This window comes from Hippopotamus amphibius, chromosome 15 (genome assembly GCF_030028045.1).
Source record: "Hippopotamus amphibius kiboko isolate mHipAmp2 chromosome 15, mHipAmp2.hap2, whole genome shotgun sequence".
Taxonomy (NCBI): domain Eukaryota; kingdom Metazoa; phylum Chordata; class Mammalia; order Artiodactyla; family Hippopotamidae; genus Hippopotamus; species Hippopotamus amphibius.
The window spans coordinates 55,920,677-55,947,186 of record NC_080200.1 but is presented as its reverse complement, the minus strand read 5'-3'; the positions used below and the strand labels follow the sequence as shown (position 1 = coordinate 55,947,186).

Sequence of the window (26,510 nt, the reverse complement as noted above, 5' to 3'; positions counted from 1 at the left end):
TGAACTCTGGCCATGACTGTAGAGGAAAATTGCCCTGTCTTCTATCAGTCATATAGTATCACCTTGTAAAAGTCATCTGGCTTTTTGAATGTTGGATTCTTACTTGGATTAAAGTTCTGAGCATAGAAAGTACTGGGCACTGGATCTGAGGAGAGGCCCTTGATCCAGGGGTCCTTGGCGTGGAAAAGGGCTCCACAGGCTCTAAAGGGCGTGGAAGCTGACTTCATAGGTACAACTGTGTTATCAAGATGTTTGCATTTGGTTCAGGGGATGGGAAAACAGAAATGTTTTCATGTCTTCATTCAACTACGGAAGAAATCATTTGAACACCAGACTACCCAGTGGGTGTGTGTTCCCGTTTACTGTGAGGCTTTTGAGGCTGGTCCGAAGCTGTAACTGCATCATGGATAAGGATTCTTCGAAAGGTATGCGTGGTTGGGAGTCAGCTTTGATGTGGCCTATAAAGTTCCTGGACCAGCACTTAAGGCTGCCTTTGATGGAATCGCCCTTCAGTCAAATTTAAGCAGGGTGACTGCAGTTGTATCTCTTTCAGCATATAAGACAGTGACAGGCATGGAGTACACACGTGTGGCGGAATATCCCCTGGCACTTCACGTGTCCCCGATTTAACTTAAAAGACTCGGTAGAGTTTGTGTTATGAGAATCAGGGGATAAATGTATTGCAGAGGATTTGGAAAATAGTTAGCATTTTTGTGGTCTCTTGAGCAGTGCCCCACTGTTTCCTGGAAAAGCAGTATTAGTGATCAGAGAAATGGTGAATTTCTTTGCATCTGGGTCACCACAAAGCTGTCTTAGGCATAGACTGGCCAGTAGCCTCACAGTCATGAGGTTTCCTCTGTCTTGTTCTCTGTTGCTTATGATTATTTCAGTTCAGGCATTTAAATATTCCACATCTGGGATCGTGAACAGATGGTTTCATGCTCGTCAGTATTCTAGTAAATACATTTTAGGTGGTTGCCCTTAGTCATATTGTCAGAATTCTCACTTCAGCTATAAACAGTCTCTCTGTCACACACTTAAATGTAGCCATTGTTTTATATAACTACTGCAGTGAAAGGACCAAGTTCACATCCAGTGTCTATTACCTGGAGAAAGTGACCAGCAAGTGTACATTTCAGAGCAGTCTCTGTTGTGACCTTAATCTACTGATTTGGTGTGAAAACATTTACGTCATACTTTAAAATAAAAGGTGTTTTCATCATATGCTGTTCCTCTGTGTGCCGGATAAGGGTTTTGTCACTAAAATTTATTTCTGAACGTCAGTGCATACGGATGCCCTAGCTGGCTATGTGAATTTAAATGGGCGGTCCCTTCAGCAGATCTTTAAAAAGGATCTGCTTCAGCTTGAGTTGGACATTACTCTGTCCAGTGTTTATTCTACGATGGAACATTCTCCTTGCATAAAACTAGAGGATTAATAAAACCAGGTTCAGTCACGGAAGTGTTCTTTTGAACTCAGAAGGAATGAGCAACTGTGTTGCCCTGTAGGATGTGAGTAGCTTGCAGCCCGTGGTAGAGCATGGTGTCCTAAAACGAGCATGTCTGGGGGCCCCTATCAAACAGGAGGGCGCTGGATGAGTCTGACACCTCAGTACCTTGATATAAACACACGCCACACATTGCAGTTGTGCTTTTTCATAGCTTTTAAGCACTGTTACCTATTGCTGCACTTTTTAGGTTCCTTGATTGCCTTTTTCTGTTCATATACCATCATTCCACAAGTTCTAGCACTCTTATTATGGAAGGCTTACTCCACATCATACTAAACATGAGAACACTCACATCCCAAATTAAATATAATTTGCACAACTGTAAATCTCCTTATGTATTGGGTTGTAGGAGATCACTGGCATAAGTATTACTGTAGACATATTCGCTTGAGTCCATGTGGGCTGCTCTAACAAACACTGTAGAATGGCTTAAACAATAAATATTAATTTCACTTAGCTTTGGAGTCTGGGAAGTCCAGGATTAAGGCCCCAGCTGATTCAGTGTCTGGAAAGGGCAAGGAACTCCCTAGGAGCTGTTACAGAAGAGCACTAATCCTGATCCCATTCATAGGGCTCTACCTAGGACCTCAAAAACACCCCACCTCCAGAGGCCATCACATGGGGGATTAGGTTTCAACATGTGGGTTTTGGTTGGGGGGAGGGGACAAACGTTCAGTCTGTAACAACACTTAAACACCAATTAGTTAAAATCTGGAGGTGTTCTTTTTGCATTTTGGAGGCACGATTTTATTTCTTCGAGATCTCAAACTTTTAGACTTTCCAGGGCCTTTGTGAGCTCAGACACCCACCCTGACGCGGGAAGCATCCCTGTTGCTGGCCTGCATTGCTTCACCTATCGATGGGTGGGTCTGACCTGTGTGGGGTCCAGTATATGTCGGTCTTCCTGAAGCCTTTTGTTTCTCACTTGGATGAAAATATGGTCCTAGGTGAGATGACGTCTGCTCCTCTCTCACGCAAGCCTGTAGCAACAAGTCAGAGCTGTCGTCTTGAGGTGTAGTGTTCAGTCCCTTCTTCGTGATGGCTCTCTCCTGAGCTGAGGTGCTGGCAAAAGGCTAGATGGATGTGATAAACTGATGAGAAATTTGAGAAGCCAAGTTCAGTGACTAGTTCCATGAGACCCTCTTAGCTCTGTTCAATCAATGCCAAGGCAGTTTCTTTCCCATCACACATTTTTTTAAAACCCTGCTTAAAATCACTTGCTAAACCCAGCCTCTTCACTTTTCTTAAACTTCAATGTAGATCCTACCGTGTTTTCTATAAATCACTTTTTTCACATTAACACTTCTCTATCTGTGCTTGCTTTGCTCCTTCCTTCTTCATTTTTTTTGTATCCACTGCTTTTTTCTTGACCATCCTTAAGGCTTCTCATTCGAGTGCGTTTTGGGGGCTCCTTTTTGCTTTGGCTTGTTCATCAAGACCCAGTCTTGCTTGTGCTGCTTGGTCCATCTTTACTAAAGTACACCTTCTATTTCAATTTGATATATGGTCAGCTTGACTGTGAAAAGTCGCTTTGTTCATTATAAAAACTTTGCCCTTTTCCGAAAGTATTCTTTGATTAACTTGTCTATTCTTTTGTGAGATGAGCTGCTTTGACTTTGCAGTAAGTATGAAAAATCAACCTAATTTTCTGTTACTGTTTTATTTTTTTATAGCATCAGTAATATTTTATGTGGTGAACCCATTGAGCAGACTTGGTATTTTCAGGTGATACCTTAGTCTGAACACTAATTATTTAGAATGTATGTATGTATTATTTGAAAGATGATTATGGTGAGAAGAGAGTCATCTGAATGATTTATTGCCAAATGTATTGAGATAATTTAACCTGAACTTTTGGTACTTGAGGAGTGATTTTGAGAAATCTACTCTGGTAGGATTAGATTTTGCTTCATAAATAGAACAGAAAATCCAAAATTATAATGGCTTAAGGGAAAGAGAAGTTGAATTCTCTCTTACGTAACATTCCGGAGATGGGCTCCAGGGCTGATGTGGCAATTCAGTGTTGCCATCAAGATATCAGGCTCTTTCTGTCCTCATGGTCCAGAATGGCTGCTGGAGCGCCAAGCTATCTTTCTTCAGAAGTACATACAACACTTTAGATCAGATTTTGTTTGCCAGCACTTAGCTGTGGAATTATGAACACTTTTCAAGCAGTTGGATGCAAAGGTGGTGGTGGTGGTGATAGTGGTGATTCAGGTTGGTCCACAAAGACCCTGTGTTTCTGCCCAAGCAGTGGGATAGATACAGTCCCTTGGGTGGGAAGACAGGAAAAGGAGTAGATTCAGGAAGGTGGGAAAGGTGGGAAAATGAGCTCACCTGGGGAGATCTTGAGTTTGAGATCCCCAAGGGACACCCATGTGGGGTCAGTGGTATATACTGTGTGTGAGTCTGAAGCTCAGGAAGTAACAGTCAGCAAATTGTGGACACAGAAGGCTCTTGAAACTGCGCAAGTAGGTGGGTCTCCCAGGAAAAGCAAGACAGCTGAGTTGATGGGGATCAAGAGCCACGCCCCCATGGACTTTCGAAGGAAGTCACGGACAGAAGACAGGAGCTTAGCTTAGGTGGAGGCTTGAAGATGAGAAAGACAGGTCCAGGGAAAATGAAAGGAAAGCAACAGCTCTGCTTCCTTAAAGCTTCACTTTCACCATTGTTTGATTGATATTCTGGAAACATCACAAAGTTGAGCCTTTTCGCTTCAGAGAAGGCCAGGCATGATAGAACCTGGAGGGTGTCATGACATCACACCCTCTGCTCAAGAGGAGCATTGAAGTCTGTCTGATTTGTATAAATCCTCTCTCACGTAAAGGTATTATCCCCATTTTATGCTTTTGAAAAAATAGGCTCGCAGGGTCTAGGAAACTCACTATCTCCAAGCAGCAGAAAGGAATGGAGTCCTAGCTTGGAAGCCTCTGGTTCCGGTCTGGATTTTGTGCTGTTGCCCCATGCCTCCTGAGAGGTTCAGTGGCTTGTTCAGTTTCTGACCTGGAAGTGCTGTGTTGATACCAAAACCTAAGTCTCTCTGCCTCTCGGGCAGTCAGAATACAGAGAGTAAGTGATAAGAGGTTAAAAGAAACAAAACACACTATCTTGTCCCAGCCTTGAAACATTCCCACCTGACAGTCTTCTTTACTGATGATATTGTTGCAAACCCAAAAGAGCCTGATTAATCTTTGCAGCATCTTTTAGGCTTGAATCACACTCTCATCTGATAGTAGGAACTGAGTCACTGGTGAAGTATGTTCATCTGAGACTCTAGATAGGGCTCAGCAAGCTTTTTCTTAAAGGACCAGATAGTAAATATTTGAGGCTTTGCCAGCCCTACAGCTTCTGTCACAACGACTCAGCTCTGCTTTGGCTTGTTGCGTGAAAGAAGCTGCAGTATGTAAATGAATGGGCATAGGTGGGTTCCAATTAAGCTTTATTTTAAAAAATGAGCATGTAGCCCAGTTTACTGTCCTCTGCTCTAGAAGAAAGTGAAGTTCTAGAATTTCCACTTTTAATCCTGCCAGTAAAATCATCTGACAAAATTGTGAAAAAAGACAATTGTTCTTTTTCATTTCCAGAACTCAAAATGTTTAGCTCATTTTGTTTTTTAAAATTAACTTATCTCTATCATGGTTTTTTACAAGTGTAATGACAGTTTGGGGAGAGCAGCTGCAAAGTATGAAACTGGATTTCCTTATTTTGTTCTCTATTACCCCTGGGTAGTCTTGATGGAATTCTCAGTTATCAAGGCCCCTCAACATCTCTCAAAATAATCCGTATCTTTCAAGTCAAGCCTTAAACCATGGAGAGCCTTGAGTACCAAACTGAGACACGGAGTTGCTTTGGTCACCTTCCGTGTGTGTGGACCCCAGCATCTGTGGATTCGCAGACTAGAATCTGTGAATGTGAGAAAGTTTAGATGCTTGACTTACTGGCAAAGTTCTGTGCCTTTTACTCACCAATGATGAGACCACTAGCACATTCCAGGGGCTTTATGGACTAGAAAAGTCCTTCAACATCAGTTACTTTATCTCCTGTTTTTTATTTGTATTATGCAGACATACATATCTATCTTACAAAAGCATTCTAAGTGGAATTTCCATGTTACTAGTGTTCTGATAGGTTCAAATTGCAGATCTGCATTTGTACTGTAGTTGACGAACGTTTCTAGATGGAATTTTTAAGGGAGATAACTTTTTCTCCTGAAAGAACTAGGAGGACCTTAGCATCTTGTGTGCAAATAAGCGCTGATTATGACAAATGAGCATAATTACTTTGTAAAAGAATCATAAGCAGATTCTTGATTGTTTTTAGCAGTTCTCATTTATTTGTAATTGAAAAAGCAAATTTTTGCTAAAATAATTGTCATTCATCCTTTCTGTTCATTTCGAAGTGCCCTTCCCCTCCCAGGTGAGGCCGCTACGTGCAGGGGAGTCAAACAGGGTGCCCCTTTGGTGAAGGTCCCCTCTCACTGCTGTGAGCACTGCTTTTCTGTTTGGGCTTTGGCTCTCCTCAGGACTTACAGGAAATAAAATATTTCTCCTCGTGCAGGAGGTCTTTGCATATTTCTCCTCGTGCAGGAGGTCTTTGCAATTAGAGCACCTGGGGGAACTGAGAAGCCATGATGGGGTTTTGGGAATCCCATGAGTCTATTATAATCACCTGTGACAGTCAAGTTTCACTAATTCCAAGTAAAAAGAGAGCTTTGGCTAAGAGGACGATTGGGATTTTAGTGTAGTCTGCTTTCAGAGCTGTGTTATAGACAGAATAAATCCGTGTGAATAAGTAAAGCGAAGTAGGTTGATAGAAATGTTTAATTTGCAATAGATCTTCTGTATTTAATGATGAATTCAATAAGTTTTGAATAACTGTATTCATCTCTCAGATAAGAATTTGGTAAGAATCGCAAAGCCCATGTTTGAGTCATCACAAAGTGTGAATCGTGATTCAAAGCAAGGAATTTTTACTGTGCGGCATGTTTGGTAATGATCTCTAAAACATTTTAGGCTTAAATTAGTAAGAGGTCCAATATTAAAATGGAGGAAATAAATCTTAAAGCACCGTCTATGTTGAATGCCCTTATTTCAGTAGCTGGCACCTTGGACGGCCTATTTCAGTTGACACCAAAAGAAATAACATTGATCTGACACTTGATCTTTATCCTAATAGCTAATCCCTCTTTTATGGGTGGTCTTAGGTAATGTTAATTCACCTGCTTTTTTAAATCTTCCAACTGACTGAAGGTATAGCTTTGATTTTTCTTCATGTTACATGGTAGTTTATTCTAACCAGCAACATGTATTTACTTATTTATTTGGGTGATTTTTGCAAACACGTGGATAGTTTTGTACATGGAAATTTTTATATCTTGGTAATTATCGTAAGAGTGTTTTAGACACCTGACATTTTAGAGATGAAGTAGCTCAATCCCTTTTTTTAATAGAAAACCCTTGTAGGTCCAGAGATGTGGAGGACAGGTAGACAGTCACTAGGGCTAGAGGATGCCATGCTAACAAAGATTTTCCTTCCCTTTGGTTCAAGATAATCTATTTTAGGTCTCTTGGTAATGACATAGTAAAATAATTTACCCACTTAATACTATAATAGTTTCATTAGGATTTTCCCGTTAACACAGACTCATGACTCATAGCCTAGTGTTACCTTCCAAGCTTTGATTCTGTACTCTCCCTGCATCTGAAGAGTTGTGTGGCGTCTGTGGTACCTGTGGCAGTCTACGGCTGCGGTGTATTTTGAAATCTCTTGCCCCACACTGATGTCTAGTGTCAATCAGGAAATGTTGTAATTTGTCACCCACTACCCCGAAGGTGTTACAGGGGAGGAAGTTGTGGGAGTGCAAGTTTGGTGGTGGGAATGAGTACTGGAACCCTTGGGATCTTTACTGAGGCTTAGTTTGTCCTGCTTGTGTAAGTCAGATGAACTCTGTCATGTGAAATACATCTTCTCTATCACCTCCACCTTCTGTTTTCAGTGGACACCGTTTGCCTTTGACTTCCTTATTAAGACAGTACACCCCTCATCAAATGTACTTGTCACAACTGCAGGGTTGCTTAAGACTCATGCTGTCACTGGCATATTCCATTTAGCAATGTCCTACAGATCAGAGAACATTTATAGACAGTGAACTCCAGACACCCACACATGGGAGACATGGGTTGAGTGTACAGGGCAGGACCCTTGGTCTACTGGTCAGAAGAAATTTATGCCTGACTGAGTCACTCTTGAGGCGTCCCTTGTTCCTCGTTTTGTCTGGTATCAACGTGCCTTCCCACCCTTGCCTGTCAGCACTCCTCTTTGGTCTGCGTCTCAGACAGTGCGGGAAAAAATTTGAAGGACACCCCACCTTGCTCTGCATCTCAGACAGTGCAGGGAAAAAATGGAAGGACGTCCCAAGGAGAGCCTCATGAGCAGAGATTTGGGCCCCTGCCTGTGTATTTTCTGCTCTAACTTTTGCAAGATAAATTGACTTTCTGTTGTAGCGTACTTGTTAAAATCGTTTAAGCCATACCGTCAGAATGTAGCTCACAAGCTAGCATTTGCTGTTACCTTCCATCTTTTTAAGAGGCATAATTTTCCTCTGACCTAGACTTGGAAGGTCTACGGGCTATCAGAGTTGACCTTGTTTCCCCTTGGGCGTCTAGCACAGTGCCTGGACCTTAGTGGCATTTGTGAAATAAATATATTAGTGCATTTGAGTGCTCAGCAGAATCTACTTAAATATGTACATTATTACAGCACGTTTGTGTAAAGATGAAAAATTATAGACCTAAGGAATATAATTCCAGTCATTTATAATACACATGAAATAACCAAGCCCTGGGGAATTGAGTGGTTGTCTAACAAGTAGCCAGGAGTTGTTTATGCTGAGACTCAAGCTCAGGTTTCTTGTAAAGATTCAGGTTCACAAAACATGTACAGAGAACGCTGTTAGTTCCTTTTCAAAAGGAGAGTGCTTCAGGTGAGTCATTGTGTGGCTTGAACAGCCCAAGAGGCACTCTGCTGAGGCATGCCATGGGTGCCCTGTTTTAAGTTCCACATGTTGGGGTGGCATTTAGCACTTGGTCAGCAGGCTGAGGTACCAGCGTGATGTTGGTGTAGCTCAGAATGTGATGTCACATTCCCTAGTGCCTCCCGAGTTCCAAGAAAAACGCTCGTGGGTTTGGGCAATTGGGTTTTCTTAACTAGCTTTTCTAAGCCTATAGGTAAAAAATAGAGATGTGGCTGGCTTCTTGCCTGAATTTTTTTTCTTTTGCTAAAATTGAGGAGGGATATCTGGTAATTCTTTCCTTTCCTTTTGTGTTTAAATGGATTATTTTATAGTTGTAGATGGAGAGTAAGATATTCCTGGGGAAAAGGTTTATTGATATTTCCATTTTAAAACTATTATTGAACGCCCAACAGGTGAAATCTGCGAAAGAGAATACTGTGCGTGGCCGTTCGCCGCAGCCTCTCAATCTAAAGCAAATAATATGGAAATACAGTTAGAGAACAACCTCTCCCTTTCTGAAGGTTGCTTTAAAGGACATTTTAAGGCCTGTTGTCCCTTCTGATTTTCCCTGGAGCATCTTCTCGTGTATGCTGGGCTCACTCTGTCCTTTGCTGTTCCTGGTTGGCATTCATCTTTTCCCTGTATTACCGAACTCAGGTTTGGCTGCTCACTGCTCGAAAGCCAATACTGGAGAGCGTTGGTTGGAAAGGAAAGATGCTTTATTCAGGTGGCCTGCGACCTGGGGAGAAGGCGGACTCGTGTCCAAGAACCAACATCTATTCTCATCGTTGTAAGATTTTGCCCATTTAGTAACACTTAACTTGGTTTTAAATGTACAGGTTACATAATGGATATTGCAGACTTTAATCTAGAATTTAGACGTTAATGAAAGTGATTGTTATTTTGATTATAATTGTATCCATTTCCATCTGTTTGCCTGTTTTGAATACTGTAATTTGTCCCACTTCTGTTTTACTTAATCTTGAAATTCAAGATTACTCCCTATTACGTTCACAGGGCTGAGAAATGGTTTTAGGTAAAGGAGTAAACAAAAATTTATTGAATACCTACTGTGTGTCTTTAGCTGAACTGTGTCCTTTCCTGCAAATACTCCATTTAAATGCTATTAATAACCTCCGCTCCCTCTCTTCTCTGTTAAGGGTGAGGTTGAGTGGGCTGAGGTTAACGTTCCTGCCTGAGTTCATATAGCTGAACTTGACCTGCTGACCCCATCGGCCATGTGGTTTCTCCCGCAGAGTGTATTGGATCAGGGCACAAAACTCATTGGCAAGCCATCAAAGCTCCATTTGAAACTAAAAGAGGAAAACCTGTTTTCTGAAACGTGAACTCTCATCACATAAAATGGATGCTTCTGAAAATGGTATGGTCTTAACAGGGCAGACCGTAAACCTTGAACAACAATTGAAGCCTCACATTATGTAAGGAGGGAGTTTACAGAGCTGAATATCCACTGTGCTGTGTTTCCCCCACCAGTGACAGAAAATTGCTGGGGTAACAAGGGACCACCCACAACCTGATGGAGGCACGGGGGTGCGTCTCTGCAGCTGATATAACTGTTGTTTGGTCAGGAGCCTTGCTCTTCTAAGCAGGCTGCTTGTGCGGTGCCTTTTCTGTGGCTGAACAATGGAATTAATGAGGGGCTTAGGTGGGAGAGCGGTGGAGAGGGTGGTAGAGTGGTGGTGGGGGCAGTTGGATGTTGGGGAATTTGGGGAAGGAGAATAAGCCCTGATAATTCTGACTTATTTGTGATTCTGGTAGCAAAGAGAACTCAAAGACAGAATGGCTCAGTCGTTGATGAGATTTCACTGGAGCTGATACCACCCTGTTTTGTGCACCCGTATCTCCAGGCGCAGCTAGGTGGTATGCCGTGCTTGTTTTTAGCTTTGTAACCACCAGTAATCACGTTGGTTTGGGGGGTTTTCATGTTTCAGTTTTTACAGATGGCAAAACATCCTTAACTGACTCAGTGTCACTTCAGACTCCATGTATCTGTATTTCTCAGCCGGTGGCTCTGAGCCACCAGCTTTGGCTATACTTGGTCAACTTGTTGAAAAATAGATTCTTAGGATGCACCCTGGACCCCCTAATTAATCTCTGTAATGAGACCCCAGATCTAGATTTTTAACAGGCTCCTCGGGTGATTCCTATATACACACGTTTCACTACTACTGTTTTACGCATTACGTTGACATATCAACAAAAGAGAAAATTTGAGTGACTTTGTTCCAAATGACATCACGAATAAGGAACAAATTGGTCTTGAATCCCAGTTGCTTCAATGAGAATTCATTCCCATTCATTCATGACTTGAAAAGCTATGTATTGAGCTTTTGCCATATGCCAGGTCTGAGGATAAAAGGCAGTCTTTATTTCTTCAGGAGTTCCATGGTTAAGAAGAAATACCCCTCAGTCATGTTTTTAAATCTCACAGCTCTCTGGGACTCAAACCTTCAGTGTCTCTTCATTGCTCAGTGTTTCATTGAGTACCTAAGATGCTCAAATTTGAAGAAGGTGAAAGCGTGACAGGGAGCGTGAACATGGACGGACAGCTTGGGATAGACTGTTTGGTTGAGAAGTTTTGAAAGATAAACTTGATTTGTAAGGACAGGCTGGTTGACAAAGGACATTAAATGTTACACTGTGTTGCTTAAACTCAACGTTGTAGTAGCCTCTTGAAGATAGACATAGCACGCACTTTTTGCCTGTGGATTGAATGCATTGTTTCTTAATTCAGCATACGTTTCCTGAACCCTTCTTTGTGCTAAAGCACAACACCAAGAAAAAAATCAATTTCTTCATTGAAAAATCAAGGACATGTATAAAGAATTTTGGAAAGTTTTCATCAAAAATGATTAAAATATGAAATAGCTTTAGGACTGGAAAGACTATATTTGCTATTGGTGCCGGAGGGAGTAAAAGACACATTAATATGTCAGTTTATGGCGATTTTATTTTAGAAGATCATAGAAAGTGTGAACCTCCCTTTATGATTGGATGTAGAAGTTACTAGAAGTAAAATCGGTGTAGGTGGGCCGCCTCCCCGTCTCCTTGGCTACCAGCCTGTCTTTGTTGAGTGAACTACACTGAGCAGGCCTGTTTGTTAGGGCTTCAGAGCCCATGATGGTCTGTCGAGTCCGTTAATAAACAGCAAAAATATCTTGGCTGCTGTGTTTTTTCCCCTGTGCTTTATTTTAACTCTGTTCTGAGAGTTCAAAATTAGTTGTGGTGAGAAGACATGAGAGTTTCCTGAGTCTGTGGAAGAGGGGAATGGTTCAGAAGTGATCTCAGTGGCTTGCATTTCCTGGGCTGGTTGTGGTTCACTTACTAGCTTTATTGACTAAAAGAACAGGTGATTCATAGAAAGTCATATGTTGGGATGCTGTAACCAGGGCTTTTTGAAAGGACCACCTCACCCGTTAAGTGCAAATAAATAATGATGTGAATGTACGGGACACTCTAAAAGCATATCAGACTATTGAAGGGAATGAATAATACATGTTTTCCGATAGTGTTTGCTGCATGTGGCAGGATATTTTAAAAAGCGAGGGGAAAAAACCCCTCTGTATGAGGTCTGCATTTAGTTAACCTTTATATTCTAAGACAAGCATACCGTCATCTGCCATATTTATAACAGCAGCATCAACTCAGGGTTTTCTGTTCTAACCTTGTAGACTCAACTAGAAGATAGAATTTGAAGAGTTGGTCTCTACAGTATGCACATAGTAACCTAAAAGAAAAATGTAGTCAACATTATTAGTGATTTCTGTGTGTTCTTGTTTTAATCATGTGACAGGTTCTAGAGTTTGCCGTCATGGGTGATCCCTGGAACTTGGCTAGTGAAATGGACATTTCAGGTCTAATTTAGCATACTCATTTCTATAGCTAAGTGAAAGCAGAGTTTACAGAACTCAGTTTATACAGTTGTATAGATTCTTTCAGCTTCTGAATTTGTTTCTTGAAAATTGCACGTTTCAGTGGATAGTGAGTCTGTAATACTTACCAAGCACCCATTGCGCTTTACCAACCTTAAAAACAAAATCTTTCTTCTGGGGTCATTATGTTTATGTTGAATAAGTCTGGAGTTAGACTTCGGGTCGATGTTGAAATGGGGTCAGATCTATTTTACTGCTAAAACTTCCAGCACAATGCAACACAATAGAAAAGGGATAAGTAGTGATGATACAGATAAGTAAGCAAAGATGGAGGCTTATCTGAAATCAAGACATAATAAGGAAAGAATAAGGGTAGTAATGAAGTTCTTAGGAATTAATGTCCCTTGTATACACTGCTATATTTAAAATAGGTAACCAACAAGATCCTACTGTACAGCACAGGGAACTCAGCTTAACACTCTGTAATAACCTAAATGGGAAAAGAATGTGAAAAAGAATGAATACTGTATGAATGCAGGTCTAGATATCAACTATGCATTTCTTATCAAAGAAACTCTTAAGCCCCTTAGTAATGCACTAAGCCTATTTGCTCTACTTTGCACATCGAATTGTTTCACAATAAGACCTCTCCTGGTTTAGTGGTCACTATGTTAATTCTTTCGCATTTTAGAGCATCTTAGTTGGTGAAATGTCTGTCCTTTTCCTCCAAGTACTTGAGAAATCCTAACTCTTATATGAAAGAACTGAGAGGTTAAGAGTACTGAAAGATGAATGACTGTTTTAAAGACACATGATCTAACATTTACTGTAGAGAGACCTGATTGAGTCTTTGGTCTGGAATAATTCAGGTTTGACTGCATGCACTTGAAAGAGAGCAGTGCCAATGCCCAGTCTGGGAAAGCCACTGACTTTGGAGTTCACTTGACTTCTCTCTCTCCCTCTCCCATCTGTATAGTAAGGGTCCCACCTTACCAAGCTTAAGCTTGACTGACCTTTCTGAATGAATCTTCCAGGACCTTGCCCTGTCCATTATTTCTTCATCTTTCCGCTTTCGTTTCTCTATTCTTCGTCTCGTCCCATCTTCCCGTATACGTATTTTCAGTTCTTCCAAGTCCTTATAAACAAATAGACGAAACTAAGTCCTGATAAAATTGCAAATTCTTGCCTTGGCATTGCCTTCACCTCACGAACACTCTTCAGTGTGGACCTTTGTGGATGTCTTTTCTGGCTTCTCACGTGTTCTTTGAGCCTTTCCAAGGAGGCATGTGTCTTCACTCCTCTACCTAAGTCACTCCAGAGTCAGTAGTTTACAACTCATCACAAGATCAAATTGCACAATTTCTGTTCTTGGTTGTTTTTTGTTTTGTTTTTTGTTTGTTTGTTTGTTTTTATCTTTTTGCAGTGGAGTATAACTCCTCCAAGCTGCTTCCTAAAATTCTCTCTTGATTACCGAGATATATCTTTTTTTCCCTTTCTGGAAAAAAGCTGGTTTTCTGCCCCCTAAATACAAACATTCCATTAGGCAACCTGGATAGATTATGTTCCATCATCCCTCCCTCCAGGTAGATGAGTCCTCACCTAGCTCCTAAATGTAAAGAAGGTTTTCTTATACTCTGGACTGGATTCTTCCTGTTTGTTTGCTCTAACATAAATACTTTACTCTTTCCCATCTTCATGTCAAGTTAGCTTAGTCATCTTTCAAGGCAATTTATCGTGGTTAAAAGATCTCACTCCAGACCCAGAGTGTATGGGTTCACACCACATCTTCAGACTAGTAGTTGTGTGATATGGGGTAAGTTATTTGGCTCCGACATGCCTTAGTTTCCTTGTGGTAAAGTGGAAGTAGTAATACTTTCTTCCTTTGTAGGGTTGATAAGAGAGTTATTGGGATAATATATGTAAAGATTGAATAGTAAGACAGCCCTAGACAGAGTTAAGTTCTATGTGTATAAGTACTTCTGATATTTCCAGTCTCAAAATCCACCCTGTCTGTAAAACTTCTATCTCCTGACTCCAGCTAGTGGTCATCTCTTCTGGGAAAACTGCTATTTTTTGCTCTCTTATGAGGCTTAACTTACTCTCATTTTAATTGTCTCTGTGTGTCTTAATCCTCTTGCTAGACTAGAGTAGGCTTTTTGCTCTTATGTTCCCTGCCATGTCTTATTTCAACAACAACAAAATTTCTTTTCCTACTAAAGATCAAGTGTATTTTTTATCTAGAATAATTTCGGAAGCTTTGAAGTTCTTGAGGTTACTCTACATGTTAAATTTTTGATGAGAGATCCCCAAAGATGCTTTGAGGATGCTCTGTAGACCTAGCCTGGACTTCATGAAGGAGAATAATGGAAGTATCACTTGGGATTAATTTCCTTTTCTATAGGGGGGCTTTCTGACTTTGTAGCTCTAACTCATCTTAACTACATCTCTAGGAAAACTGAGTTGTAGCAGTGTGAGTGTATGTGTGTTTTCCAAATATTTCTTGCACATTTTACAGTACATTTTTATAATGTTGAACATTTTTATTGTGACAGGGAAATAAATTATCTTGAAAATGTTTTCTCTAAAATTTTACTCATTGTCTGTAATAGGTTTGCCTTAGAAATTGAAACATGGGTTGACAACTCTTACTACAGTACCCTCTTCCCAGAGGACTTTCCCAGCTCCTAAATATTGGTGATGTTATGATGGCTGAATGCAAGCTTTCACTGAATCAGATACTGACAACAGTAATCCCAAGAATGGAAATTATCATCAGGCATTGATAAAACCTGAGAGCAAATCATTATGACAAAGTGCATCCTGGTAGGAGTACCAAAAATACGTATAGGCTCCATTATCTTTACTTCATTTTCCTCTTTTAGAATAAGAGTTTTGGCATTTGCATGTGTCGACTGAAAAGAAATGCACAGCGTGAGCGTTGCGAGTTAAGTTTTATTTGGGGCAACATGAGGACTGCAGCTCAGGAGACAGCATCCCAGATAGCTCTGAGAAGCTGTTCCAAGACGTGGGGGTGGGGGGGGGGAGGATCATTGTATATCTGATGTTGGTGAAAGGGGAAAACATGCATTCAAGCACGCATTGTTTACAGAAGGTTTCAGCTCGTCTTGTGCACGTTACTGCTGGTCACGGGGAGCAGGTCGTCACCAGGAAGGATTTTAGTGCTTTTCTAGATGTGAGGAGATACAAGCATTGGGCTCATAAAGTTGGCTCCTGAAAATATCTGACTATCTGAAGACCTGTTCTGCCAGTTTTTCCCAGAGCTCAGAGGGCCTCATTTCAGCTCTCCACCCTGAACCCTGAACACCTTTCAGGGAGGCGTTGGCGGCCAGCGGCTGCAGCAGCCCATGACTTAATCTTCGTAGAGGGAGATGGCAAGTGCCCGTGGCGAGTGCCAGTTGTAGTTGACAGAAGTGAAGCACCAGCAGCCAGTTGTTGAAAACAGAAATTGTTGGACATAACAAACCATATGTTTTAGATTTTTTTCTCCTCTGTTCTTATTGAAAGTGTATTTTGAATTTGTTGTGTTTCTCCATACTTTGTAAATTCTTTCCTTAAGGTGAAAAATACATATTTTTTTTTTCCTTTATCTTGTCCCAGCATTTGCTTCAGCTGGGTTTGACCAACATGGACTCGTTCAGCCTGAGTCTAGAAACCCAACGTGTCTGGTGATGTTTGTCTGCAGATGCAACTTAGAGTCAGTTCTACCTTTGTACGTTACCTTAAAAAAATCAGTAATGGATTGTCTCATAAACCTGTTGAATCTTTGCAGCCCTGGATTTGCAGAGTGACACAGTTAATATGCTATCTGCTATGGTCACATATTTAACTTTGTCAAGAAACACTGATTCATTTTCATGTGTGATCAAGATAAGAAGTAGTCTCTTTTTGATTCTGTTTCCATCTTATAATCAGAAGAAAATGTATCTGCCTCGCAGATGGAAACAGAATCAAAAGGAGACTGTGTCTTGTCTTGATCACACCATAAAGCAGCAATCAAACCATAAATAGCACTTCAGTCTCTGACACATACTGTTACATATTCATGTTGGGTTTTGCTATAGACTTAGAGGCATCTTTTTCATCATCATCTGTTTGACATCATCCGTAAGAACTTCAGTCTCCTGGTTCTAAATGAAATGGTTAATTAACCCAACTTTGTATTTTCAAAATAGAAAGTTGGCAGTCGGTGGGACCTTTGTATGATTCAAACTGTCCTACCTAGAAAATGCCTAGATATTAGTGCAGAGAGAGAAGATATAAATAGGGATAGCATTGAAAGTCACAATATAGTAACTTCCAGACCATATGGGGAAATACTCTGTCATTTTCTTGTTTTGTTTTATACACCAGTTAATGTATGCCAGTGATTTTCATTGTCACAGAACTGCATTATTGTTCATTGACAAAGTAACAAAAATGTAGAAATACACAAATGAGAAATGGAATTGGGAGATGTCATGGAGCATGTACTAATTGTAGGAAAAATACAGAGCCTGTAATCCCCATGGTTTGGGGGTAGTTAATGCCTGGAAGCTGTCATTATGCAAGGTTGCATTTTCTGAAGAGGGTCAGTGCTATAATTGGGGCTTGCACTTTTAATCTGAAGATGTGGGAAGCTTTCACTAATGGATATAGCCAACGAAATGCTACCTAAATGAAAATTCAGCAGTCACAAATGGTGATCATCTGTACATCAAAACATCTAAAACCAGTACATCAGCTGAGATAAACACTAACATTTAATTACAAATGATTTTGCTTGCCACCGGAATGCAAAATGGTTCCTGAAAGCTCTTTGGATAACACAGCTCTCTAGAGGGACTCTTCTAGGATGCCTGATAGCATGCTATTATCTACACCTGCCTCAGAGGACTGACATTTTAAAGTTGGTGATGGCAGTTCTGTTGTTGTTTCTCCTGCTCAGAACTCCTTTTGATCCAACATTTCCCCCTGTCTCCCTCACCTGCACCTACACCCAACCAGACTACTTAGTGTTTCATTTCAAAGACTCCAGAAAGGACACAGTACAATATAGCCCCCAGAAACCTCACATTTTATTAGAAAGCCGTAAGAACAGCTTCCATAATGGCTGAAATATTGATTATAGATTCTATCCTGGTAGGTGGGGCTGTGCCTTCTTATGTCTTAAAACACTGGCAGTTGTCTTACCCGAAACCAAAGGAATACATGGGCAGAGGGGCTGAGCTGTGTGTTTTCACTTGGTAGCCAGAGGATTTGAGAACCTCAGTCACTGGATGGGGCAGAACTTCTGATGGCTTCACTCACCACAGTCTGCCAGTTGACTTCTTCCTTAGCACTGGGACCAGGGAAGCTATTCCAGTGGGCTTCCAATTCCTGATGCCACTGCTTTACCTTTCATGCAGAATGGAGTCAAGATTTAAATCCTTTACTGCTGGATACTTTTGTCTTGCCTCTGAAGGTGTCCTGCTAGAGAAGCTTATGGGATCGAATATTTGGCTTCAGTTTCTGTAAGTTAAAATGCAGAAAAAGATTGGATCCAGTGGAGGCGTAGATATTCAGAAGCCATATATGGAGGGTGAAGAGAGGCTATTGAAAACAAGAAGCTTGCTTTCTCCTGCCTCTCTCGCTCTTTTATGTGTGGTAGTGAATCCTTGCCTTTACTGTGTAGAAGTCACCATGACCTCATGCTGATATAACCACAGCAGAGCTGTTGGCATTAAAAACCTATAACTGGCCTGGAACTCTTTCCCAACTTACAGTAAACTCCAAAAAAATTCTTCTGATATGCTGCATTCTAATAGCTCTGTAAAAATGGTGCTATGTCCTAGTTTTGTTTGGTATAGCTTTCCATTACAGTGGATGAAGAAATGAAGCGCACCTTGATTTTGGAAATCAGCAATTCATGGGAGATATCTTAGATAAAACTATTTAATCAGGTTCTCAACATACAAGAGAATCCATGAAAAGATACAGGCCTTTATGAACAGGTGAAAAAAAAATTTTTTTTTCTTAGAAGAAATTTCCATTTTCTGGGCTCAATTCAAAACAAAATAAAACCAAAAGGATTCCTTCCAAAATAAATGGTATAACTGAGTGGTGATAGTAGTGCTTGCTTGTGTGTTCACCTCTTCAGGCTTTTCGAAGGAAGGAAAAGGGAATGACCCCGCAGCTAAAACCTTCAACTTTGGCAAAACTGAAGGCAGTTTCGTGGTATCAGACAATCTTAACACTTATTCTGTCTCAGGAATTTAATCCACTTTCTTCATAAAATTTAAGGTCCTTTATCATATTTCTTCCATGAGATTAAACGAGGTTAAACTAGGTATAAATAAACTTACCCTTCATACTTTAAAGATCACTTGTGAACTTGGGGGGATGAAGGAGTCTCTAGTTAGGAACTTGAGAATTTTAGCATTAATTGAGGAACAAGTGAATCCAGCCTCTATTTAGATAATTGTTGTCACCAGTAGCAAGTGGGTGAAAGCTGGTTTCTGGACAAAATATACCCTGTTGGGGAGGCCACACAAGACTAAGCGCTCAGGGTTACTGTCCTATGAAACGGCAAATCCTGCTTTAGAAAAAAGGCAAGGCTTGCATTTGCACTGAATGCATGTTCCTGAAGGATTTACAAACACTGTTCATAATACGAGGTGAGTCAAAAATTATCTGCACTCCGGTTATATTAAAACTTCTATAAATTCTACAGCCAGTGTGTAGATAATTTTTGACTCACCCCCGTATCAACTAATTCTGGATGAGGTAGTGGAGATGGTGGCAAGAAAATAATTTCTACATTGCGCCAGTTTATGTTTTATAAATGGTTTTTATATATAGGAAACAGATTGCTTAGTCTTAGGTGACTGAATGTATATATTTAAATGGTTCTCACATGATACAGGGATGGAGAAAGAAGTTTTAATTTGGCTTTTCAGGCTTGGTAATTATCTTATGTTTCTATCTTTCTATTTAAGTTAGAAGTCCCTGACTTATTTTTTTTCCCTTTTTTAAAAAGAGGGTTAGATGGATATATTGTAGAAATTTGGACCTAGAAATTCTTACCACTTGATGTTTCTCAAGATTTCTATATAACACTACACTGAATGCAATGTTTATGAAAGTGGTTAGCATCAGATGATTTTAGGAAGCACTTAAAAAAAGAGTTTGTGCAGAGAGCAAATCTTGCCAAGCAGGACCACCAGCGGTTGGTAGGTGGCCCATCAAAAGAGGAGGTAAAGTGGAAACAACTGAGCTAAACAGTTCAGAACTACTCCATAGTGCTGTGTTTATAGAAGATGCTCAATGTCTACCTGTAGTTTCTCAAAATGAAAGACTAAGTTTTAATTCAGTAGGTTATGCTAATAGATTGGTTATTTTAAGGTCAGAAAAAAAAATTACATGCATGTTAGGAAAGTTCTGGGTGAGTTGATCATATTAGAATTTGCAAGAATTGTGGTTGTGTAGTGAAATCCCACGATAATTCAGCTTATACAGAGGTGGTTTTGCCCAGTGTGACCTGGGATTGTGTGTACAAAATAAACACAACTTAGATGATTTGAATGGCTAAGGACCATCTTCCATGTCCGCCGACAGTCTTGCTGGAGCAAAAGGAACAAAGAATTTGAAGAGCTTGGTAGAGGTGGTTATCTTTGTCTGTTAGCAGTATGATGGTAGTATGGTGACAACAGATAACTGTACAAACTTCTTTTCCACATATTTTCAGTCAGGAGGAACATGCTTGGAACACAAATACCAAAAATCTTCTTGATGCCATTTAAAAATATTTTTAAAATATTTTAATTACAGTGCTTCTAATTCCTGATTCTAGAACTTGTGTATGTTTGCGTGTGTGGAACCTGTGTCCTGCTATTCTCTTGGGGTTTACAAGCACAGAATTATCTAAGAATTGCATAACTAAATGATGGGGAAAGGAACTAACATTTATTGGAGGCCTGTGAAATGTCAAACGTTGTACTGATGCCTCACATTAAATTTTTCTAAGATTGACATCTCTTATATTATAGAAAATGAAAGGACAACGAGGTTAAGTAACTCGCCCAAGGATTCAGGGCAGGTGCGCTGTGGAGACGGAATTCATAACATCTACCATGACGCACTGTGCAAAAAGTCTCCGTGAAATAATTCCTGTCCAGTATTTTCCAGATTAAACACAGTGAAGTTCCTCTCTCCTGCTGTTTGTTGTTAGTTGTTTTCTATGCCAATTTAAAGCCATCCTCTATAGTTTTAGCCCTTGTAACATAGAATTCTGTTGTAATTTCAAAGGACAGTTCCGGAGTTCGCTTTCCTTTGAGATGTTGTAACTATAATAAATCAGCTTTAGTGTTTGGTTATTGAATCAACATGGAGACCTTGGTTCCAGTGCATCAGCTTGGGTGTGAGTTTTCTTGCTGTGTCACCCAGTGGCTAGTGAGTGTCCCAGATGTGGAGAAATGCAAAGGGAGTCCTAGCCCTTTCATTGTAGCTTAGATTTGGGTTTCATTGCCTTCCAGCATGGGTTACTGGTTGCTCAGCTGTTTTTGTTTTGTGTGTGTGTGTTTGTTTTAACTGCCTTTTTTTTTTTTATTAAACTTAGAAGTTCCAGCTTCTGAATTTCTACACCGAGTTCTTTCAAAATTAGAAGTAATAGAAATGAGAAGTAATTAAAATATATGTCTGCCACTCTCCTTATTTCTTAAGGATTTGATACAAAGCTCCATTGGCAAATGGGTGATAAAAAATTTAGGAGCAAAGGGTACCTGAAATTCTGAATTTCATCCTTACCTTGTCAACATCTTGAATTTTTGATTCACCCTAAATCTGCATCAACCATGTGACTCAGGGTAGGTACCATTCCTGAGATGAGAACTCTGCCCATTTGCCAGCTTCTTGGTGGAGTTCCTTGTAACCTCCTAGACTAGTGCCCTCCTGACTGACCTAATTTTGTTGGACTTGGCCTTTTGCTTAGGACATTGCTCCATGAACTCAGCTAGTTAGAATTTCCATATGGGTAAGAGGAGGATATGGATGGTATACTTACAACCTCATGGTGCTGTTGAGACGATTAAATAAAATAGTTCAGTAATGTGTTTGGGATTAGGCTTGTGCTGGACCCCTGGAAACAGTTAATAGATTTTAAGTTATAATTTTAATTTTTCCCTGGCTGTTGGCAAGGTTTTCACCCATCTTGTCTTGGGAAATAACCAGACTTGCCCTGGTTTGCAGGGTTCTAGTGGATTCTGTAAGCCTCCCTCTAATACCTCACTATAACTAACATGAGAACATTTGCAGAAGTAGGAGTGTTTGTTAACTTTGAAAGACAAACAGGAATGGAGACACACTTTCTTACTTATTTGATTACGTGTGTTCATTTCCTACCCAGAAACAAAGAGTAGAAAGTGGCCCTAACTGTGTTTCAGAACACCAATTTTAGTAAAGTAGATTTTAGGTTTGTAAACCAACATGACTTTAAGCCTCTGGGGATAGTTGTGTAGAATTTCATACTGTGTGGGTCAGGAAAGGGCACTCAAAGTATAAAACAAACATTTATACTTTGTTTTCTGTTCTTTAATTTCTAAGTTGGCATATGGGTTTCTATTATAGAATTGGGAGAAGATCTTAAAGGCAGACCTGCAGGTTTTCTATTTCTTGGCTCTAAACTAACGTACCAAAATATCTTGAAATATCAGAGCTGACATTTTGACATGCACCATTCATCCGTACTAGGTAATTCAGAATTCAAGGAAAGAGTTATAAACTATAATTTAAAATACTGCTTCAGTTTATTTCTTCAACTCTTCAATTATTGTTTTGTGATTGCTTACAGGATGAAGGTGTATCTAAAGTATTTTTACCATATATATTTGCTCCCACTTCTGAGGGAGAAATAACCAAAAATTAAGTCACATAGAGCCCGTCGGATGTCTAAAGTAGGTTATGACCAAAAGGCACTCCCTTTTTAGAAAGAAATGTGTAAGAGAAATTCTTACTCCGATAACGTAACGAAGGCCTTCCTTGAGAATAGGAACAGTATTTTCGTCACCGTTCAGTTTATTGCTTTTTTCTTCTTCCCCAATTTCGGACAGGAAATTCACATATAGAGTGGTGAGACAAATTTTGACTGAAGAATAGCACTCTTCTGCCTAACACCCGGCTTTTAAATAAGATCAATGTAGGTTTCACTGCCCTGAATCATGATTCCGAGGAATGGAATGAATAAGCAGCAGATTTTCTGTTCTAAATGGAAAATACTTAAAAAAAAAAAAAAAGAAAAAAGGCTGGTCAAAGAGTACAGTATAATTCTGCCAGGACTCAGCCCTGACCTGGAGCAGAAGCAGAGGTCTCACCTGTACACCTGTGCGCGGGGCACAGGGCAAGGCGTGCATTCTCTCCTCTCTCTCTGTCTTTTTCCCCTGGGCTATTTGTGATGATGAAAGAGGATGTTGCCACGTAACTCTGCCATGCTTCATCAAGGAAAGGCAACCAGTTTTCTTCTAAAGAGCAACATGCCAGTGGATTCCCACTGGTATATGATGCCGTAAAAATACACTTGAACAAAAAGAAATGCAACAGTTCTGGGCTGAATTTATTATTTTTAAATTTATAATTGATTCTTGATTAGGATTAATGCTTTAGTGTTAGAGGAGAAAAATTCAGGATTCAAATATGTTCACGGATTCAAACATATTCACACATTCAAAGTGTCCACCTCCAGGAAGTTGGAGGCTTGACTTTGCATGAAAAAGGCTGTTAATGACCATTGAACTTGCATATCTAGTTTGAATTCTCTTCAGGAAATTAATGATGAAGGACACTTTTATCTTACTGTGGAACTACCTCTTTTAAGCCAAAAATGCCTTGAAAAGCAATGAATACAAGCCTGACACAACTAACCAGCTCAGTGTCACTGGTGACACCACGCTTTTCATTTTCTGAGCGATAGTTTTCCTTTAATGGGTCCTTCTTAATAGTGAGATAGACGAAATCCTCCTTGCCTTTGGTCTTTGAAGATGTGTGTGCATGTATGTACATGTGTGCAAAGAATGGAATTTGAAGGGAGTTTGTAGTTTGAGATTATTTTCCTGAAAGTTGTGAGTTCCCAGCTGTGCCATTTCTCTGCAAAGTATTTTAAAATTATGACTCCTTTTACTAGCTTTACGGTGGACCTAAAATGGCTGTCACCGCCGTTTCGTTCAACACCGGGTGCTTGAGCCGGACATGGGAAAGCAGATAAACAAACACTGCTCCAGTTCTCTTGACGATTTGACAGGCTTAGTCTTTGAATCGCTGATTCTTTGATCTTGGCTTGGTATGTCCTTGGCTTAAATCCTCAGACACTTTATAAATGAGCTCTTGACTTTTTATAACTCACTGTTTTATTTTATTTTAATTGTGGCAAAATACATGTAGCCTAAGATTTACCGTGTTTACCATTCTGAAGCGTCCAGTTCAGTAGTGTTCTAAACCTTTTACTTTGTAAACAGAAGCCTCTTTCAGTTCTTACACTTGACAAGCATCTTTGTCCATTGGAGCTGCTATCACGAATTACCATGGACCGAGTGGCTTGTAAACAACAGAAATTTGTTTCTCACGGTTCTGCAGGCTGGGAAGTCCCAGATCAAGGTGCAGGCAGATTTGGTGTCTGGTAGGACTTGCTCTGTGATTGTAGATGGCTGGTTTCTGGCTGGTGGGCACAGGGGGAGAGGGGCCAGAGAGCTCTGGGGTGGGGTCTCTTCTATGAGGGCGCGAATCCCATCCGGGAGGGCTCTGCCTACATGTCCTAATTCAACTCCCAAAGTCCCCCCCCTCCTAATACTGTCAGATAGGGTGTTAGGATTTCAACCTATGAATTTGGGAGGACACAGACATTCCGTCTAGAGCCACAAGTAACTCTCGTTTTGCGTTGTGTTGTGTTGTGTTACAGAACTCCAAGATGGGAGGCAAGCTGAGCAAGAAGAAGAAGGGGTACAACGTGAATGATGAGAAGGCCAAGGACAAAGACAAGAAGGCCGAAGGAGCGGGGACAGAAGAGGAGGGAACCCCGAAGGAGAATGAGACCCAGGCTGCTGCGGAGACCCCAGAGGTGAAGGAGGGCAAGGAGGAGAAGCCAGAGAAGGAGGCCCAGGATGCCGCCAACAAGCCCGAAGACAAGGAAGGCGAGAAAGACACAGAGGCGGCCAAGGAAGATGCCCCGAAGGCAGAGCCCGAGCAGACGGAGGGAGCCGAGGGGAAGCCGGAGCCCCCGAAGGATGCCGAGGAGGAGCTGGCGGCCGCCTCGGGCCCCGCTACGGGCGGCGATGCCCCCAAAGCTTCGGAGACCGAGGCGGCGGAGCCCTCGGCCCCCATCAAGGATGACAAGAGCAAGGAGGCAGGGGAACCCACAAAGACTGAGGCTCCCGCAGCTCCTGCCGCGCAGGAGACGAAAAGTGACGGGGCCCCAGCTTCAGACTCAAAACCCAGCAGCACTGAGGCTGCCCCATCATCCAAGGAGACCCCAGCAGCCACGGAAGCACCCAGTTCCACGCCCAAGGCCCAGGCCCCCGCAGACGAGGTCAAACCCGCCGAGACCCCGGCAGGCAATTCTGATCAAACCGTAGCAGTGAAAGAATAACAAGGACAGCCTATGGATAAAAGAATACCGCTTAACGAAGACCTGTCTCTCTGTCTCTCTCTCTCTCGCTCTCTCTCTCTGTCTCTCTCTCTCCTATACTAACTTGTTTCAAATTGGAAGTAAGGATATGTATCGCCCAAGAATAAGGATGTGGTCCCATCACGGGAGGGAGGGGGTGGGGAGAATCCAAATAGTATTTTTGTGGGGAAATATCTAATATACCTTCAGTCAACTCTACCAATCAGTCCTGGATTTTAAAGATCAATGTCTGAAAGTACAGTACATCTTTTGTACCTGAACTGCTGTTACATGCACTCCGCCACTAAGATCTGACATCTTGTCTTTCTGCAAGGGGAGTCGGGAGTGATGCGTTTGATTCTGCCCGCAGGGCCTGTGCCAAGGCAATCAGATCTTTATGAAAGCAGTATTTTCTGTGTTTTCTTTTTCATTTACAGCCTTTCTTATTTTGATATTTTTTTAATGTTGTGGATGAATGCCAACTTTCAGACAGCCCACATAGCCTGTCCACATGTATCTCAATGACAATACTCCATTCTTCCTCCCCAGGTCTTTTTGGGAGTAACAAACATGCTCTCATCCTACTTAGCCTCCCTAGATTTCTCATGACGAGTTAATGCATGTCCGTGGTTGGGTGCACCTGTAGTTCTGTTTATTGGTCAGTGGAGATGAAAAAAAAAAAAAAAAAAAAGTTTGCGTTCATTGCAGTTCCAGTTTTCTCTTCCATTCTGTGTCACAAGACACCAAATACACCACTCATTGGAAAATGGAAAAAAGTAAAAAAAACACAAAAAAATGTACAATGGCTGCATTGAAGTTATATGTAACTGTATAAATGGTGCAACAGTAATAAAGTGAAACAATTAAACTGAAGTCACGGAGGCTGCTGGTTTTCTTTTACACCACCATCCTGCCCCCTCCTCGGTAACTGCTTCAAGTAGAGAACAGAACAGTGCAGTGGGCATTTTCATGGCTATGTTCGGATAAAAGTAGAAAGCAGGGTCCTCTATGTTATCTTTTTTAAAAATCAGCTGGATCGATGTCAGTAAATCTTGAAAGAAGGTGAACTGAAGACTTACTAGATCCATGGAGATATATATACCCTATTAAAAAATGTGGGTGTGATTAGTTCACTTAAAAGTCACAAATATTTTGAATAAAATACATTATAAGGCAATAAATGGGTTTAAAATTGAAGGCTGGGTAGAAGAGAATTATAAGGTCTTATAGAAACATCACACGTACGTAAGTTGTGAAGCCACTGAAGATGGTTTGGTTTTATCTGTGTATGTACCATAGTCATGATAGAGCTGGGAAAGGGGGCCTGAGTGCTGTGAGCAGGCCACAAGATAGCCGTGGAAAGCAAGGAAGCATGGACCTGGCCTTTACAATGACCGGATTCCTGTTCAGGTTTTGCACTAATAACTTAAACGGTTTCTAAGTTACATGCAACCTGCAGGCTTTCCTGC

General features: G+C 40.9%; 1 protein-coding gene across 1 annotated transcript in view; it reads left to right on the top strand.

Annotated features, from left to right (window-relative positions):
- BASP1 (brain abundant membrane attached signal protein 1) overlaps positions 1-25,914 on the top strand; it is a 51,489-nt gene extending 25,575 nt beyond the window's left edge. Inside the window, exon 2 of the mRNA XM_057708034.1 lies at positions 24,337-25,914. Coding sequence (XP_057564017.1) covers positions 24,346-25,023 — 678 coding nt within the window. The 5' untranslated portion in view covers positions 24,337-24,345 and the 3' untranslated portion in view covers positions 25,024-25,914. The remainder of the gene's footprint in view (positions 1-24,336) is intronic.
- Positions 25,915-26,510: the final 596 nt, after the last annotated feature.